Below are 20,081 nucleotides of genomic sequence, written 5' to 3' on the forward strand. Positions count from 1 at the left end.
AGGAAATAATTTACAGCACTTGTAGTTTCCTAGGAACGTAACATTTTACCGGCCTGGTCTGAGCGCACAATCCCAGCTCCAGATTAATGCCAATGGAACGGTAGCACTGAGAACCGACAGATCATAAAACATTTGCTGAAATAAATGGTTGTTTGCACCGCCAGGCATCTTCTGAAGCTTCTTGCAACCCCTTCTCATCTATCACTGATTATCGATGCTCGCAGGTTCCTCGGCTGTCGCTCTGTGACATCTCTCTTTTGAAAGTCTCTGACATGAGCCCAGATTCCATTAGTCTATAGGACTCTACCCGCCCAACTGAGATGAGTCCCGATTCTATTAGTCTAGAGGACTCCACCAGCCCAACTGAGATGAGTCCAGATTCCATTAGTCTAGAGGACTCCACCAGCCCAACTGAGATGAGTCCAGATACTATTAGTCTAGAGGACTCCACCAGCCCAACTGAGATGAGTCCAGATTCCATTAGTCTAGAGGACTCCACCAGCCCAACTGAGATGAGTCCAGATTCCATTAGTCTAGAGCACATATGTCAGAGTCAAGGCCCGCGGGCCACATCCGGCCCGCGAGAAGGTTTTTTACGGCCCCTGGGATGATCTTGATTTATTATTAGAACCGGCCCGCAGACCGCAGCAAGCCGGCAGCCCGCAGATCTTTTACACGCACCAATACTACATTTCCCACAATGCAACGGTGACGCACCGAGCAGTAGGCTGCTTCATTTCAATATTTATTGGCACAGCAGTCGTCAGCATCACAGTAAAATTAACTTTCAGATACCCATCAAAAATGGCAAAACGGAAGGTGGACACTGAGAACCGGGGGTTTCAAACAAGGTGGGAGTCGGAGTATATGTTCACGGAGGTAGCTGGAAAACCTGTGTGTCTTCTGTGTGGAGAAAGTGTGGCGGTACTGAAAGAGTATAATCTGAGACGACATTATGAAACGAAACACGCGGACAAAAACAAGAATATGGACATGGAACAAAGGCTACAAAAGGCAGAGGAATTAAAACGAGGCCTCAAATCTCGACAGGCTCTGTTCAAAAAAGCCAAATCACAAGGCCAGGCTGCTGTCAAGGCCAGTTTTATTTTGGCAGAAGAGATCGCTAAATCAGCCCGCCATTTACGGAGGGGGATTTCATCAAAAACTGCATGATTAAAGTTTGTGACGAAGTTTGCCCAGAAAAAAGGCAACTCTTTTTAAATGTGAGTCTGAGCAGAAACACCATTGCCGAGAGAGTAGACCAGTTGTCCATCAATCTAAAAGAGCAGCTTGTGAAAAAGGGAAAAGATTTCATTGCATATTCCTTGGCTGTGGATGAGAGCACCGACATTTCTGACATTGCCCAGTTGTCAATTTTCATCCGCGGAGTGGACTCCAGCCTAAGCGTGACAGAGGAGTCTTTGGCTTTACGTCCTATGCATGGCACAACTACGGGGCATGATTTGTATGAAGAGGTGTCAAGATGTGTAAATGAGATGGAGCTGCCTTGGGAAAAACTCGTGGGTTTGACAACCGACGGAGCACCTGCGATGTGTGGACACAGGAGCGGACTGGTGGCGAAGATACGGGAAAAGATGCAAGAGGAAAACGCGACAGGTGAGCTGACAGCTTATCATTGTATCATACACCAGGAAGCGTTGTGCGGTAAAGCCTTGAAAATGGAGCATGTAATGAGCATCATCACGCGCACAGTTAACTTTATCAGAGCCAAAGGTTTGAATCACCGCCAGTTCAAGGCATTTCTGACGGAGTTAGAAACGGAGCATGGTGATTTGCCTTATCACACAGAGGTGCGATGGCTAAGCCAGGGAAAGGTGCTTCAAAGATGTTTCGAGCTTCGTGAGGAGATTTGTCTGTTCTTGGACAGCAAAGGGAAAGACACAACACAACTCCGAGACGAAATGTTTCTGTGTGAAATGGCTTTTCTGTGTGACATTACGAGTCATCTGAATGCAATGAACTTGCAGCTGCAGGGTCGGGATCATGTCATCTCTGATATGTACAGTACAGTGAAGGCATTTAAAACCAAACTGACTCTGTGGGAGACGCAGATGCGGAAAGAAAATTTGAGCCACTTTCCCAGCTGCCAGACCATGAAAGAGAAGCTCTCTACCAGTGCGTTCCCGAGCGCACAGTTGGCTGATAAAATAGGTATGCTTGCCGCTGACTTTCGACGCCGATTTGCTGACTTTGAAGCACAAAAAAGCAGGTTGGAACTGCTCGGTAACCCATTTGCTGTTGACGTGGAAAGCTCACCACCAAACCTCCAAATGGAGTTGATTGACCTCCAATGCAATGATGCACTGAGGGCAAAATATGCGGCAGTGGGTGCTGCGGAGTTCGCCCGTTTCCTCCCCGACACAATGCCCCAGCTGCGCATCCAGGCTGCTCAAACGTTGTCTATGTTTGGCAGCACATACCTGTGTGAACAACTGTTTTCTTTGATGAACCTGAACAAAACATCACACAGAAGTCGACTTACTGCTGAACACCTCCACTCAATTCTGAGGATTTCCTCAGCTCAGAGCCTTACCCCGAACATTGATGAACTTGTGGAAAAGATGGGACACCACCAAGTATCACCCTCAACCTCAAACAAGTGAACATTACTGTGCAATCACATATTTAGAGTTTTTACTCAGTTCAAGTTTAAAAGTTAAAGTTTAATATTTGTTTTCACTGCATGTTACTTCTCCTTAAACAAAGTGTTGTTTTTGATTAATAGATTTTTGCACTTTATTTTATTGTATTTCAATCCAATTATATTTTAAAAATATTTCAGTTGAGTGGATGATAGAAAATTGCTATTATTGTTTTTTTCTTTGAAGTAAATTTAGCCCACTTTTGCTAAAATAGAAAATATAGGCTACTGATGGTGCCTTGAATACCGGTTTCTTTCATTTAATGTTCATGTTATGGGGATTTTTATATAAAGGAAATTTGTCTTTTGTGTCTGTTGAAAATTAAAGATTACTGACAGAGCCATAAGAAAATATTGCTTTATTTATCTGATCATATTGGAATATATTTGTTAGGTTTTCAGTAGGTTCAATTAGGTTCACTAGACTATATGCGTCATTTAAAATTTTTTCAATGAACATTCGAAGAGTCCGGCCCTCGGCTTGTAGCTAAATTTTTTATTTGGCCCTCCGTCCATTTGACTTTGACACCCCTGGTCTAGAGGACTATCAGCCCAACTGAGATGAGTCCAGATACCATTAGTCTAGAGGACTATCAGCCCAACTGAGATGAGTCCAGATACCATTAGTCTAGAGGACTATCAGCCCAACTGAGATGAGTCCAGATTCCATTAGTCTAGAGGACTCCACCAGCCCAACTGAGATGAGTCCAGATTCCATTAGTCTAGAGGACTCCACCAGCCCAACTGAGATGAGTCCAGATTCCATTAGTCTAGAGGACTCCACCAGCCCAACTGAGATGAGTCCAGATTCCATTAGTCTAGAGGACTCCACCAGCCCAACTGAGATAAGTCCAGATACTATTAGTCTAGAGGACTCCACCTGCCCAACTGAGATGAGTCCAGATTCCATTAGTCTAGAGGACTATCAGCCCAACTGAGATGAGTCCAGATACCATTAGTCTAGAGGACTCCACCAGCCCAACTGAGATGAGTCCAGATACCATTAGTCTAGAGGACTATCAGCCCAACTGAGATGAGTCCAGATACCATTAGTCTAGAGGACTCCACCAGCCCAACTGAGATGAGTCCAGATACCATTAGTCTAGAGGACTCCACCAGCCCAACTGAGATGAGTCCAGATACTATTAGTCTAGAGGACTCCACCAGCCCAACTGAGATGAGTCCAGATTCCATTAGTCTAGAGGACTATCAGCCCAACTGAGATGAGTCCAGATTCCATTAGTCTAGAGGACTCCACCAGCCCAACTGAGATGAGTCCAGATTCCATTAGTCTAGAGGACTCCACCAGCCCAACTGAGATAAGTCCAGATACTATTAGTCTAGAGGACTCCACCAGCCCAACTGAGATGAGTCCAGATTCCATTAGTCTAGAGGACTATCAGCCCAACTGAGATGAGTCCAGATACCATTAGTCTAGAGGACTCCACCAGCCCAACTGAGATGAGTCCAGATACCATTAGTCTAGAGGACTATCAGCCCAACTGAGATGAGTCCAGATTCTATTAGTCTAGAGGACTCCACCAGCCCAACTGAGATGAGTCCAGATACTATTAGTCTAGAGGACTCCACCAGCCCAACTGAGATGAGTCCAGATACCATTAGTCTAGAGGACTCCACCAGCCCAACTGAGATGAGTCCAGATACTATTAGTCTAGAGGACTATCAGGCCAACTGAGATGAGTCCAGATTCCATTAGTCCAGAGGACTCCACCAGCCCAACTGAGATGAGTCCAGATTCCATTAGTCTAGAGGACTCCACCAGCCCAACTGAGATGAGTCCAGATACCATTAGTCTAGAGGACTATCAGCCCAACTGACATGAGTCCAGATACCATTAGTCTAGAGGACTATCAGCCCAACTGAGATGAGTCCAGATACTATTAGTCTAGAGGACTATCAGCCCAACTGAGATGAGTCCAGATACCATTAGTCTAGAGGACTCCACCAGCCCAACTGAGATGAGTCCAGATTCCATTAGTCTAGAGGACTCCACCAGCCCAACTGAGATAAGTCCAGATACTATTAGTCTAGAGGACTCCACCAGCCCAACTGAGATGAGTCCAGATTCCATTAGTCTAGAGGACTATCAGCCCAACTGAGATGAGTCCAGATACCATTAGTCTAGAGGACTCCACCAGCCCAACTGAGATGAGTCCAGATACCATTAGTCTAGAGGACTATCAGCCCAACTGAGATGAGTCCAGATACCATTAGTCTAGAGGACTCCACCAGCCCAACTGAGATGAGTCCAGATACCATTAGTCTAGAGGACTCCACCAGCCCAACTGAGATGAGTCCAGATACTATTAGTCTAGAGGACTCCACCAGCCCAACTGAGATGAGTCCAGATTCCATTAGTCTAGAGGACTATCAGCCCAACTGAGATGAGTCCAGATTCCATTAGTCTAGAGGACTCCACCAGCCCAACTGAGATGAGTCCAGATTCCATTAGTCTAGAGGACTCCACCAGCCCAACTGAGATAAGTCCAGATACTATTAGTCTAGAGGACTCCACCAGCCCAACTGAGATGAGTCCAGATTCCATTAGTCTAGAGGACTATCAGCCCAACTGAGATGAGTCCAGATACCATTAGTCTAGAGGACTCCACCAGCCCAACTGAGATGAGTCCAGATACCATTAGTCTAGAGGACTATCAGCCCAACTGAGATGAGTCCAGATTCTATTAGTCTAGAGGACTCCACCAGCCCAACTGAGATGAGTCCAGATACTATTAGTCTAGAGGACTCCACCAGCCCAACTGAGATGAGTCCAGATACCATTAGTCTAGAGGACTCCACCAGCCCAACTGAGATGAGTCCAGATACTATTAGTCTAGAGGACTATCAGGCCAACTGAGATGAGTCCAGATTCCATTAGTCCAGAGGACTCCACCAGCCCAACTGAGATGAGTCCAGATTCCATTAGTCTAGAGGACTCCACCAGCCCAACTGAGATGAGTCCAGATACCATTAGTCTAGAGGACTATCAGCCCAACTGACATGAGTCCAGATACCATTAGTCTAGAGGACTATCAGCCCAACTGAGATGAGTCCAGATACTATTAGTCTAGAGGACTCCACCAGCCCAACTGAGATGAGTCCAGATACCATTAGTCTAGAGGACTCCACCAGCCCAACTGAGATGAGTCCAGATTCCATTAGTCTAGAGGACTCCACCAGCTCAACTGAGATGAGTCCAGATACTATTAGTCTAGAGGACTCCACCAGCCCAACTGAGATGAGTCCAGATTCCATTAGTCTAGAGGACTATCAGCCCAACTGAGATGAGTCCAGATACCATTAGTCTAGAGGACTCCACCAGCCCAACTGAGATGAGTCCAGATACCATTAGTCTAGAGGACTATCAGCCCAACTGAGATGAGTCCAGATTCCATTAGTCTAGAGGACTCCACCAGCCCAACTGAGATGAGTCCAGATTCCATTAGTCTAGAGGACTCCACCAGCCCAACTGAGATAAGTCCAGATTCCATTAGTCTAGAGGACTCCACCAGCCCAACTGAGATGAGTCCAGATTCCATTAGTCTAGAGGACTATCAGCCCAACTGAGATGAGTCCAGATTCTATTAGTCTAGAGGACTCCACCAGCCCAACTGAGATGAGTCCAGATACTATTAGTCTAGAGGACTCCACCAGCCCAACTGAGATGAGTCCAGATACCATTAGTCTAGAGGACTCCACCAGCCCAACTGAGATGAGTCCAGATACTATTAGTCTAGAGGACTATCAGGCCAACTGAGATGAGTCCAGATTCCATTAGTCCAGAGGACTCCACCAGCCCAACTGAGATGAGTCCAGATTCCATTAGTCTAGAGGACTCCACCAGCCCAACTGAGATGAGTCCAGATACCATTAGTCTAGAGGACTATCAGCCCAACTGACATGAGTCCAGATACCATTAGTCTAGAGGACTATCAGCCCAACTGAGATGAGTCCAGATACTATTAGTCTAGAGGACTATCAGCCCAACTGAGATGAGTCCAGATACCATTAGTCTAGAGGACTCCACCAGCCCAACTGAGATGAGTCCAGATTCCATTAGTCTAGAGGACTCCACCAGCCCAACTGAGATAAGTCCAGATACTATTAGTCTAGAGGACTCCACCAGCCCAACTGAGATGAGTCCAGATTCCATTAGTCTAGAGGACTCCACCAGCCCAACTGAGATGAGTCCAGATACCATTAGTCTAGAGGACTCCACCAGCCCAACTGAGATGAGTCCAGATACCATTAGTCTAGAGGACTATCAGCCCAACTGAGATGAGTCCAGATACCATTAGTCTAGAGGACTCCACCAGCCCAACTGAGATGAGTCCAGATACCATTAGTCTAGAGGACTCCACCAGCCCAACTGAGATGAGTCCAGATACTATTAGTCTAGAGGACTCCACCAGCCCAACTGAGATGAGTCCAGATTCCATTAGTCTAGAGGACTATCAGCCCAACTGAGATGAGTCCAGATTCCATTAGTCTAGAGGACTCCACCAGCCCAACTGAGATGAGTCCAGATTCCATTAGTCTAGAGGACTCCACCAGCCCAACTGAGATAAGTCCAGATACTATTAGTCTAGAGGACTCCACCAGCCCAACTGAGATGAGTCCAGATTCCATTAGTCTAGAGGACTATCAGCCCAACTGAGATGAGTCCAGATACCATTAGTCTAGAGGACTCCACCAGCCCAACTGAGATGAGTCCAGATACCATTAGTCTAGAGGACTATCAGCCCAACTGAGATGAGTCCAGATTCTATTAGTCTAGAGGACTCCACCAGCCCAACTGAGATGAGTCCAGATACTATTAGTCTAGAGGACTCCACCAGCCCAACTGAGATGAGTCCAGATACCATTAGTCTAGAGGACTCCACCAGCCCAACTGAGATGAGTCCAGATACTATTAGTCTAGAGGACTATCAGGCCAACTGAGATGAGTCCAGATTCCATTAGTCCAGAGGACTCCACCAGCCCAACTGAGATGAGTCCAGATTCCATTAGTCTAGAGGACTCCACCAGCCCAACTGAGATGAGTCCAGATACCATTAGTCTAGAGGACTATCAGCCCAACTGACATGAGTCCAGATACCATTAGTCTAGAGGACTATCAGCCCAACTGAGATGAGTCCAGATACTATTAGTCTAGAGGACTCCACCAGCCCAACTGAGATGAGTCCAGATACCATTAGTCTAGAGGACTCCACCAGCCCAACTGAGATGAGTCCAGATTCCATTAGTCTAGAGGACTCCACCAGCTCAACTGAGATGAGTCCAGATACTATTAGTCTAGAGGACTCCACCAGCCCAACTGAGATGAGTCCAGATTCCATTAGTCTAGAGGACTATCAGCCCAACTGAGATGAGTCCAGATACCATTAGTCTAGAGGACTCCACCAGCCCAACTGAGATGAGTCCAGATACCATTAGTCTAGAGGACTATCAGCCCAACTGAGATGAGTCCAGATACCATTAGTCTAGAGGACTCCACCAGCCCAACTGAGATGAGTCCAGATACCATTAGTCTAGAGGACTCCACCAGCCCAACTGAGATGAGTCCAGATACTATTAGTCTAGAGGACTCCACCAGCCCAACTGAGATGAGTCCAGATTCCATTAGTCTAGAGGACTATCAGCCCAACTGAGATGAGTCCAGATTCCATTAGTCTAGAGGACTCCACCAGCCCAACTGAGATGAGTCCAGATTCCATTAGTCTAGAGGACTCCACCAGCCCAACTGAGATAAGTCCAGATACTATTAGTCTAGAGGACTCCACCAGCCCAACTGAGATGAGTCCAGATTCCATTAGTCTAGAGGACTATCAGCCCAACTGAGATGAGTCCAGATACCATTAGTCTAGAGGACTCCACCAGCCCAACTGAGATGAGTCCAGATACCATTAGTCTAGAGGACTATCAGCCCAACTGAGATGAGTCCAGATTCTATTAGTCTAGAGGACTCCACCAGCCCAACTGAGATGAGTCCAGATACTATTAGTCTAGAGGACTCCACCAGCCCAACTGAGATGAGTCCAGATACCATTAGTCTAGAGGACTCCACCAGCCCAACTGAGATGAGTCCAGATACTATTAGTCTAGAGGACTATCAGGCCAACTGAGATGAGTCCAGATTCCATTAGTCCAGAGGACTCCACCAGCCCAACTGAGATGAGTCCAGATTCCATTAGTCTAGAGGACTCCACCAGCCCAACTGAGATGAGTCCAGATACCATTAGTCTAGAGGACTATCAGCCCAACTGACATGAGTCCAGATACCATTAGTCTAGAGGACTATCAGCCCAACTGAGATGAGTCCAGATACTATTAGTCTAGAGGACTATCAGCCCAACTGAGATGAGTCCAGATACCATTAGTCTAGAGGACTCCACCAGCCCAACTGAGATGAGTCCAGATTCCATTAGTCTAGAGGACTCCACCAGCCCAACTGAGATAAGTCCAGATACTATTAGTCTAGAGGACTCCACCAGCCCAACTGAGATGAGTCCAGATTCCATTAGTCTAGAGGACTATCAGCCCAACTGAGATGAGTCCAGATACCATTAGTCTAGAGGACTCCACCAGCCCAACTGAGATGAGTCCAGATACCATTAGTCTAGAGGACTATCAGCCCAACTGAGATGAGTCCAGATACCATTAGTCTAGAGGACTCCACCAGCCCAACTGAGATGAGTCCAGATACCATTAGTCTAGAGGACTCCACCAGCCCAACTGAGATGAGTCCAGATACTATTAGTCTAGAGGACTCCACCAGCCCAACTGAGATGAGTCCAGATTCCATTAGTCTAGAGGACTATCAGCCCAACTGAGATGAGTCCAGATACCATTAGTCTAGAGGACTCCACCAGCCCAACTGAGATGAGTCCAGATTCCATTAGTCTAGAGGACTATCAGCCCAACTGAGATGAGTCCAGATACTATTAGTCTAGAGGACTATCAGCCCAACTGAGATGAGTCCAGATTCCATTAGTCTAGAGGACTATCAGCCCAACTGAGATGAGTCCAGATACCATTAGTCTAGAGGACTCCACCAGCCCAACTGAGATGAGTCCAGATACCATTAGTCTAGAGGACTATCAGCCCAACTGAGATGAGTCCAGATTCCATTAGTCTAGAGGACTCCACCAGCCCAACTGAGATGAGTTCAGATACTATTAGTCTAGAGGACTCCACCAGCCCAACTGAGATGAGTCCAGATACCATTAGTCTAGAGGACTCCACCAGCTCAACTGAGATGAGTCCAGATACTATTAGTCTAGAGGACTCCACCAGCCCAACTGAGATGAGTCCAGATACCATTAGTCTAGAGGACTATCAGCCCAACTGAGATGAGTCCAGATACCATTAGTCTAGAGGACTCCACCAGCTCAACTGAGATGAGTCCAGATACCATTAGTCGAGCAGAGCAGACCAGCACAGCACCAACTTCATCATAATTACAGTTGATGGACTGACAGGGAATCTGCGTCCCAAATGGCACCCTAAATGGGACACATCCAGACTGTCTGATGCACTAGGTCCATGGAAACGGGATACTGGCATTTACGCTATTGTCCGACCAGTAAAGGGTTAAGACCTAAACAAACCAGAAGGCCTCACATCACTCGTACTGACACACAAAGGCGTACAAGCACACGCCCAGAACCTCAGGACCTCAGTTAAGTGAACTTGTGAAAATTCCCGTGAAATACAGGAACAAAACTAAACCTGTCAGCTTCTTAAACAGACCAGTGGTTATTGTGGGATGCCTGGTGTGAGTACCTTCCCTTACCAGTGACTACCTCTCAGCAGTGTTACCTTACCAGTGACTACCTCTCAGCAGTGTTACCTTACCAGTGACTACCTCTCAGCAGTGTTATCTTACCAGTGACTACCTCTCAGCAGTGTTACCTTACCAGTGACTACCTCTCAGCAGTGTTACCTTACCAGTGACACCTTACCAGTGACTACCTCTCAGCAGTGTTACCTTACCAGTGACTACCTCTCAGCAGTGACACCTTACCAGTGACTACCTCTCAGCAGTGTTATCTTACCAGTGACTACCTCTCAGCAGTGTTATCTTACCAGTGACTACCTCTCAGCAGTGTTATCTTACCAGTGACTACCTCTCAGCAGTGTTATCTTACCAGTGACTACCTCTCAGCAGTGTTATCTTAACAGTGACTACCTCTCAGCAGTGTAGGAACAGGTATCTACTGAACTGTTCACCCAAAGCTTGGAGTCACTAAGATGGTCTTTCATCCATTGCCTACAATGGACTTAAATGATCTTAGTGCTACGAAGCGCACAGGAAACTCAATGTTCTGCTAATATGGGGGGGGGGGGGGGGGGGGCATTGACATACAGCTCCTAAAGAAGGGCCTAAGCCTGGGAGAATGACTGTAGTTCACAGAGAATGTTTTAGGAGAGCATGAGACAGCCCACACCAGGCTTATTCCCTACATACTTTTGACCTGGGCCCAGAGAGAGCATGTCTAAACTAGTGCACTACCCTATATAGGGGACAGGGCACCATTTGGGAGGCATCCCTAGTCTGAGAGACATTCAATCAATTAGGGCTGTGTTGTGTCCTATATAACTGTAGAATTAGATCTGTTGTCAACCAATCAATTAGGGCTGTGTTGTGTTCTATATAACTGTAGAATTAGATCTGTTGTCAACCAATCAATTAGGGCTGTGTTGTGTTCTATATAACTGTAGAATTAGATCTGTTGTCAACCAATCAATTAGGGCTGTGTTGTGTCCTATATAACTGTAGAATTAGACCTGTTGTCAACCAATCAATTAGGGCTGTGTTGTGTCCTATATAACTGTAGAATTAGATCTGTTGTCAACCAATCAATTAGGCCTGTGTTGTGTCCTATATAACTGTAGAATTAGATCCGTTGTCAACCAATCAACTAGGCCTGTGTTGTGTCCTATATAACTGTAGAATTAGATCTGTTGTCAACCAATCAATTAGGGCTGTGTTGTGTCCTATATAACTGTAGAATTAGACCTGTTGTCAACCAGGGAAGAGACATCAATATAGGCCTTTCATTGTTATTGTTGTTGTTTCTTCTGTTCACCATCCCGGGAAGACCTCTATTACTCAACCTGCACAATTTACTGCATTATGTATGTATGTATGTATGTATGTATGTATGTATGTATGTGTGTATGTGTGTGTGTATGTGTGTGTGTGTGTGTGTGTGTGTGTGTGTGTGTGTGTGTGTGTGTGTGTGTGTGTGTGTGTGTGTGTGTGTGTGTGTGTGTGTGTGTGTGTGTGTGTGTGTGTTCCAAAGGCAGGTCTAGTATAAGTGACTAAGAGAACCAACCTAATAGAGGATGCTGGAAGTGGTCTGTCAGAACCTGGACTCCAGCCCAGACCACTGAAAGCCTTCAATAAACTGTTCCTTACTGTGCAGATCATTTGGGACAGTCTGTTGTTGGAGACAATCCCAGCTACCCTGATCTTTGTGTTTGCTGCTAATCACCCCATGTTTCAGTAAACAACAGCAAGAACCACCAACCACAATAAACCCGCTGGGGAGTCTGGTGCAGTCATGCCACAACAGCAGCTCGTCATTTGTGGACCGTAGGAACGCACTTGGTCAGCATCGCAGTCTCGGGAGACCATTCAGAGAAACTCCCACACTGAAATATTCCAACAATTAAAGTCTAACCTGCTCCCTCATTAGCTGAGAGGAATATAAAGGATATCTGCCCCAAATGGCACCCTATTCCCTATATAGTGCACTACTTTGGCCCATAGGGTTCTGGTCTAAAGTACTGCACCATCGGGAATAGGGTGTCATTTGGGACGATGACAGGGTCTTTTTGGAGGGGAGGGGTACTTTTTACACCTTTTTCTCCCCAATTTCGGTAGTTACAGTCTTGTCCCATCGCTGCAACTCCCGTACGGATTGGGGAGAGCTGGCGACCGAAGTCAGCTTGCAGGCGCCCGGCCGCCACAAGGAGTTGCTAGAGCGCGATGGGACGAGGACATCCCAGCCGGCCAAACCCTCACTTATCCCGGACGATGCTGGGACAATTGTGTGCCGCCTCATGAGTCCCCCGGTCGCAACACAGCCCGGGATGGAACCCGGATCTGTATTGACGCCTCCAGCGCCTTGGACCGCTGCGCCACTCGGGAGGCTCAGACAGGGTCTTTGTCCTGTTACTGTATAATCCCACTGATGCCAGTGTGTGAAACCCCTGAGCAGAGACTGTTCTGTCATCACAGCACTCATCTGGAGTTACTTGCTGCAAGAAAAGCCAATGAGGATTATGATTAAGTTGAGATACTGCTTCTCCAATAGCAGAAGGCTTAGGTCTGAGCGATAAGGCCTAAAATTCATTACAAATATATATTTTTAAGTGTATGGGCGATTCCCGATATATATCTCGATATTTTAAACGTTCTCTCTAGATAAGCCTTGTTGCACAATTAAAGGTCAATACACTGCATTTCAAACAGTCAGCAATAATCTAATGAATTCAGATCACTGATCTGTCGTTGAAAATGACCTTTTATGTAAACAGAACCATTAACAACATCCACTAATAATGACTCACTTATTGTAGCAGGCTGCACAGTACACACAGCAGGAGGAGGGGGGGTGGGTTGGTGTCTGTGGAGAGTGAAGGTACACAATACACACAGCAGGAGGAGGGGGGGTGGTGTCTGTGGAGTGTGAAGGTACACAATACACACAGCAGGAGGAGGGGGGGGGGGGGGTTGGTGTCTGTGGAGTGTGAAGGTACACAATACACACAGCAGGAGGAGGGGGGTTGGTGTCTGTGGAGAGTGAAGGAACACAATACACACAGCAGGAGGAGGGGGGGTGGTGTCTGTGGAGTGTGAAGGTACACAATACACACAGCAGGAGGAGGGGGGGGGTGTCTGTGGAGTGTGAAGGTACACAATACACACAGCAGGAGGAGGGGGGGGTTGGTGTCTGTGGAGTGTGAAGGTACACAATACACACAGCAGGAGGAGGGGGGGGTTGGTGTCTGTGGAGTGTGAAGGTACACAATACACATAGCAGGAGGAGGGGGGGGGGGGGGGTTGGTGTCTGTGGAGTGTGAAGGTACACAATACACACAGCAGGAGGAGGGGGGGGGGGGGTTGGTGTCTGTGGAGTGTGAAGGTACACAATACACACAGCAGGAGGAGGGGGGGGGGGGGGTTGGTGTCTGTGGAGTGTGAAGGTACACAATACACACAGCAGGAGGAGGGGGGGGGTTGGTGTCTGTGGAGTGTGAAGGTACACAATACACACAGCAGGAGGAGGGGTGGGGTGGGGTTGGTGTCTGTGGAGTGTGAAGGTACACAATACACACAGCAGGAGGAGGGGGGGGGGTTGGTGTCTGTGGAGTGTGAAGGTACACAATACACACAGCAGGAGGAGGGGGGGACATGGTGTGTAGTGTGTATGTGGACATGGTGTGTAGTGTGTATGTGGACATGGTGTGTAGTGTGTATGTGGACACGGTGTGTACGTGGACATGGTGTGTAGTGTGTACGTGGACATGGTGTGTACGTGGACATGGTGTGTAGTGTGTACGTGGACATGGTGTGTACGTGGACATGGTGTGTATGTGGACATGGTGTGTACGTGGACATGGTGTGTACGTGGACATGGTGTGTACGTGGACATGGTGTGTAGTGTGTACGCGGACATGGTGTGTACGTGGACATGGTGTGTAGTGTGTACGTGGACATGGTGTGTAGTGTGTACGTGGACATGGTGTGTACGTGGACATGGTGTGTACGTGGACATGGTGTGTACGTGGACATGGTGTGTAGTGTGTACGTGGACATGGTGTGTAGTGTGTACGTGGACATGGTGTGTAGTGTGTACGTGGACATGGTGTGTAGTGTGTATGTGGACATGGTGTGTAGTGTGTACGTGGACATGGTGTGTAGTGTGTACGTGGACATGGTGTGTAGTGTGTACGTGGACATGGTGTGTACGTGGACATGGTGTGTACGTGGACATGGTGTGTAGTGTGTATGTGGACATGGTGTGTAGTGTGTATGTGGACATGGTGTGTAGTGTGTATGTGGACATGGTGTGTAGTGTGTATGTGGACATGGTGTGTATGTGGACATGGTGTGTAGTGTGTACGTGGACATGGTGTGTAGTGTGTACGTGGACATGGTGTGTAGTGTGTACGTGGACATGGTGTGTACGTGGACATGGTGTGTACGTGGACATGGTGTGTAGTGTGTATGTGGACATGGTGTGTAGTGTGTATGTGGACATGGTGTGTATGTGGACATGGTGTGTAGTGTGTACGTGGACATGGTGTGCAGTGTGTACGTGGACATGGTGTGTAGTGTGTACGTGGACATGGTGTGTAGTGTGTACGTGGACATGGTGTGTAGTGTGTACGTGGACATGGTGTGTAGTGTGTACGTGGACATGGTGTGTATGTGGACATGGTGTGTAGTGTGTATGTGGACATGGTGTGTACGTGGACATGGTGTGTAGTGTGTACGTGGACATGGTGTGTAGTGTGTATGTGGACATGGTGTGTACGTGGACATGGTGTGTAGTGTGTATGTGGACATGGTGTGTAGTGTGTAGTGTGGACATGGTGTGTAGTGTGGACATGGTGTGTAGTGTGTACGTGGACATGGTGTGTAGTGTTTATGTGGACATGGTGTGTACGTGGACATGGTGTGTAGTGTGTACGTGGACATGGTGTGTAGTGTTTATGTGGACATGGTGTGTACGTGGACATGGTGTGTAGTGTGTACGTGGACATGGTGTGTAGTGTGTACGTGGACATGGTGTGTAGTGTGTACGTGGACATGGTGTGTAGTGTGTACGTGGACATGGTGTGTAGTGTGTACGTGGACATGGTGTGTAGTGTGTACGTGGACATGGTGTGTAGTGTGTACGTGGACATGGTGTGTAGTGTGTACGTGGACATGGTGTGTAGTGTGTACGTGGACATGGTGTGTAGTGTGTACGTGGACATGGTGTGTAGTGTGTACGTGGACATGGTGTGTAGTGTGTACGTGGACAATGTGTGTATGTGGACATGGTGTGTATGTGGACATGGTGTGTAGTGTGTATGTGGACATGGTGTGTACGTGGACATGGTGTGTAGTGTGTATGTGGACATGGTATGTACGTGGACATGGTGTGTAGTGTGTATGTGGACATGGTGTGTACGTGGACATGGTGTGTAGTGTGTATGTGGACATGGTGTGTACGTAGACATGGTGTGTAGTGTTTATGTGGACATGGTGTGTACGTGGACATGGTGTGTAGTGTGTACGTGGACATGGTGTGTAGTGTGTACGTGGACATGGTGTGTAGTGTGTACGTGGACATGGTGTGTAGTGTGTATGTGGACATGGTGTGTACGTGGACATGGTGTGTAGTGTGTATGTGGACATGGTGTGTACGTAGACATGGTGTGTAGTGTGTATGTGGACATGGTGTGTACGTGGACATGGTGTGTACGTGGACATGGTGTATACGTGGACATGGTGTATACGTGGACATGGTGTATACGTGGACATGGTGTGTATGTGGACATGGTGTATAGTGTGGACATGGTGTGTAGTGTGTGTGTGGACATGGTGTGTAGTGTGTATGTGGAAATGGTGTGTAGTGTGGACATGGTGTGTAGTGTGTATGTGGACATGGTGTGTAGCGTGTATGTGGACATGGTGTGTATGCGAAAGGACTAGACAGGTTTGATCTTCTCCAGGTTTTCGTCTTCATCATTCGTTCACCTCTTCATATTCCTCTCTCTCTGCTGTTGGCATTCCCACGAGGCATGAAAGTGAGAGGCTAAGTGACCTTTAATGTCCGGCATAAGTGTCTGAAACCGTGACTCAGTGTGGGACTGTCAAAGCAGGCTAGGAACATGAGCACCGTAGGCCATCATTCAGACACAGAGCCCTGAACTGAACACACCCCTGTCATCATCACTGATAAGGACATTACATAAGACAAAGCCACCAATGAGGAAGACATCCAGGACCATGAGCAGCAGAATAAGACGAAGGCTTTATAACTGGGCTTTACAAGACAAGAAGCCCAGAGCTAATAGACCTCAGTCCAGACAAAAGGGACGTGATGCTCCTTCGAGTTGTGAGGTGACAATTCCCTGCCTAAGAGAGGAGGGGTGTACTCACCAGAGCTTTCTCGCCGTCACCCTGGGACTGGGACTGGGACTCAGAACAGTCCATGGTTCCACAGAGTGCTGCCTGTTAGAGATGCTCAGAGCTCTGCATGTCTGTGGAAGAGAGAAACAGAGGGTTAAGAGACAGGACATGACAGGTAAACGTATAGACAGAGGGAGGAAGAGAGAAACAGAGGGAGACAGGACAGGTAAACATACAGACAGAGGGAGGAAGAGAGAAACAGAGGGAGACAGGACAGGTAAACATATAGACAGAGGGAGGAAGAGAGAAACAGAGGGAGACAGGACAGGTAAACATATAGACAGAGGGAGGAAGAGAGAAACAGAGGGAGACAGGACAGGTAAATATATAGACAGAGGGAGGAAGAGAGAAACAGAGGGAGACAGGACAGGTAAATATATAGACAGAGGGAGGAAGAGAGAAACAGAGGGAGACAGGACAGGTAAACATATAGACAGAGGGAGGAAGAGAGAAACAGAGGGAGACAGGACAGGTAAACATATAGACAGAGGGAGGAAGAGAGAAACAGAGGGAGACAGGACAGGTAAACATATAGACAGAGGGAGGAAGAGAGAAACAGAGGGAGACAGGACAGGTAAACATATAGACAGAGGGAGGAAGAGAGAAACAGAGGGAGACAGGACAGGTAAACATATAGACAGAGGGAGACAGGACAGGTAAACATATAGACAGAGGGAGGAAGAGAGAAACAGAGGGAGACAGGACAGGTAAACATATAGACAGAGGGAGGAAGAGAGAAACAGAGGGAGACAGGACAGGTAAACATATAGACAGAGGGAGACAGGACAGGTAAACATATAGACAGAGGGAGGAAGAGAGAGAAACAGAGGGAGACAGGACAGGTAAACATATAGACAGAGGGAGACAGGACAGGTAAACATATAGACAGAGGGAGGAAGAGAGAAACAGAGGGAGACAGGACAGGTAAACATATAGACAGAGGGAGGAAGAGAGAGAAACAGAGGGAGACAGGACAGGTAAACATATAGACAGAGGGAGGAAGAGAGAAACAGAGGGAGACAGGACAGGTAAATATATAGACAGAGGGAGGAAGAGAGAAACAGAGGGAGACAGGACATGTAAACATATAGACAGAGGGAGGAAGAGAGAAACAGAGGGAGACAGGACAGGTAAATATATAGACAGAGGGAGGAAGAGAGAAACAGAGGGAGACAGGACAGGTAAACATATAGACAGAGGGAGGAAGAGAGAAACAGAGGGAGACAGGACAGGTAAACATATAGACAGAGGGAGACAGGACAGGTAAATATATAGACAGAGGGAGGAAGAGAGAAACAGAGGGAGACAGGACAGGTAAACATATAGACAGAGGGAGGAAGAGAGAAACAGAGGGAGACAGGACAGGTAAACATATAGACAGAGGGAGACAGGACAGGTAAACATATAGACAGAGGGAGGAAGAGAGAAACAGAGGGAGACAGGACAGGTAAACATATAGACAGAGGGAGGAAGAGAGAAACAGAGGGAGACAGGACAGGTAAACATATAGACAGAGGGAGGAAGAGAGAAACAGAGGGAGACAGGACAGGTAAACATATAGACAGAGGGAGGAAGAGAGAAACAGAGGGAGACAGGACAGGTAAACATATAGACAGAGGGAGGAAGAGAGAAACAGAGGGAGACAGGACAGGTAAACATATAGACAGAGGGAGGAAGAGAGAAACAGAGGGAGACAGGACAGGTAAACATATAGACAGAGGGAGGAAGAGAGAAACAGAGGGAGACAGGACAGGTAAACATATAGACAGAGGGAGACAGGACAGGTAAACATATAGACAGAGGGAGGAAGAGAGAAACAGAGGGAGACAGGACAGGTAAACATATAGACAGAGGGAGGAAGAGAGAAACAGAGGGAGACAGGACAGGTAAACATATAGACAGAGGGAGACAGGACAGGTAAACATATAGACAGAGGGAGGAAGAGAGAGAAACAGAGGGAGACAGGACAGGTAAACATATAGACAGAGGGAGGAAGAGAGAAACAGAGGGAGACAGGACAGGTAAACATATAGACAGAGGGAGGAAGAGAGAAACAGAGGGAGACAGGACAGGTAAATATATAGACAGAGGGAGGAAGAGGGAAACAGAGGGAGACAGGACAGGTAAACATATAGACAGAGGGAGGAAGAGAGAAACAGAGGGAGACAGGACAGGTAAACATATAGACAGAGGGAGGAAGAGAGAAACAGAGGGAGACAGGACATGACAGGTCAACATATAGACAGAGGGAGGAAGAGAGAAACAGAGGGAGACAGGACAGGTAAACATATAGACAGAGGGAGGAAGAGAGAAACAGAGGGAGACAGGACAGGTAAACATATAGACAGAGGGAGACAGGACATGACAGGTAAACATATAGACAGAGGGAGGAAGAGAGAAACAGAGGGAGACAGGACAGGTAAACATATAGACAGAGGGAGGAAGAGAGAAACAGAGGGAGACAGGACAGGTAAACATATAGACAGAGGGAGGAAGAGAGAAACAGAGGGAGACAGGACAGGTAAATATATAGACAGAGGGAGGAAGAGAGAAACAGAGGGAGACAGGACAGGTAAACATATAGACAGAGGGAGACAGGACAGGTAAACATATAGACAGAGGGAGGAAGAGAGAAACAGAGGGAGACAGGACAGGTAAACATATAGACAGAGGGAGGAAGAGGGAAACAGAGGGAGACAGGACAGGTAAACATATAGACAGAGGGAGACAGGACAGGTAAACATATAGACAGAGGGAGGAAGAGAGAAACAGAGGGAGACAGGACAGGTAAACATATAGACAGAGGGAGGAAGAGAGAAACAGAGGGAGACAGGACAGGTAAACATATAGACAGAGGGAGGAAGAGAGAAACAGAGGGAGACAGGACAGGTAAACATATAGACAGAGGGAGGAAGAGAGAAACAGAGGGAGACAGGACATGTAAACATATAGACAGAGGGAGGAAGAGAGAAACAGAGGGAGACAGGACAGGTAAATATATAGACAGAGGGAGGAAGAGAGAAACAGAGGGAGACAGGACAGGTAAACATATAGACAGAGGGAGGAAGAGAGAAACAGAGGGAGACAGGACAGGTAAACATATAGACAGAGGGAGACAGGACAGGTAAACATATAGACAGAGGGAGGAAGAGAGAAACAGAGGGAGACAGGACAGGTAAACATATAGACAGAGGGAGGAAG

At 47.3% G+C, this 20,081-nt stretch overlaps 1 protein-coding gene across 1 annotated transcript in view; it reads right to left on the minus strand.

The window, feature by feature from the left end:
- LOC129846946 (putative uncharacterized protein DDB_G0271982) overlaps positions 1 to 20,081 on the minus strand; it is a 70,997-nt gene that overhangs the window by 38,751 nt on the left and 12,165 nt on the right. Inside the window, exon 2 of the mRNA XM_055914760.1 lies at positions 16,851 to 16,951. Coding sequence (XP_055770735.1) covers positions 16,851 to 16,904 — 54 coding nt within the window. The 5' untranslated portion in view covers positions 16,905 to 16,951. The remainder of the gene's footprint in view (positions 1 to 16,850; positions 16,952 to 20,081) is intronic.

Source organism: Salvelinus fontinalis, unplaced genomic scaffold (assembly GCF_029448725.1).
Source record: "Salvelinus fontinalis isolate EN_2023a unplaced genomic scaffold, ASM2944872v1 scaffold_0662, whole genome shotgun sequence".
Taxonomy (NCBI): Eukaryota; Metazoa; Chordata; class Actinopteri; order Salmoniformes; family Salmonidae; genus Salvelinus; species Salvelinus fontinalis.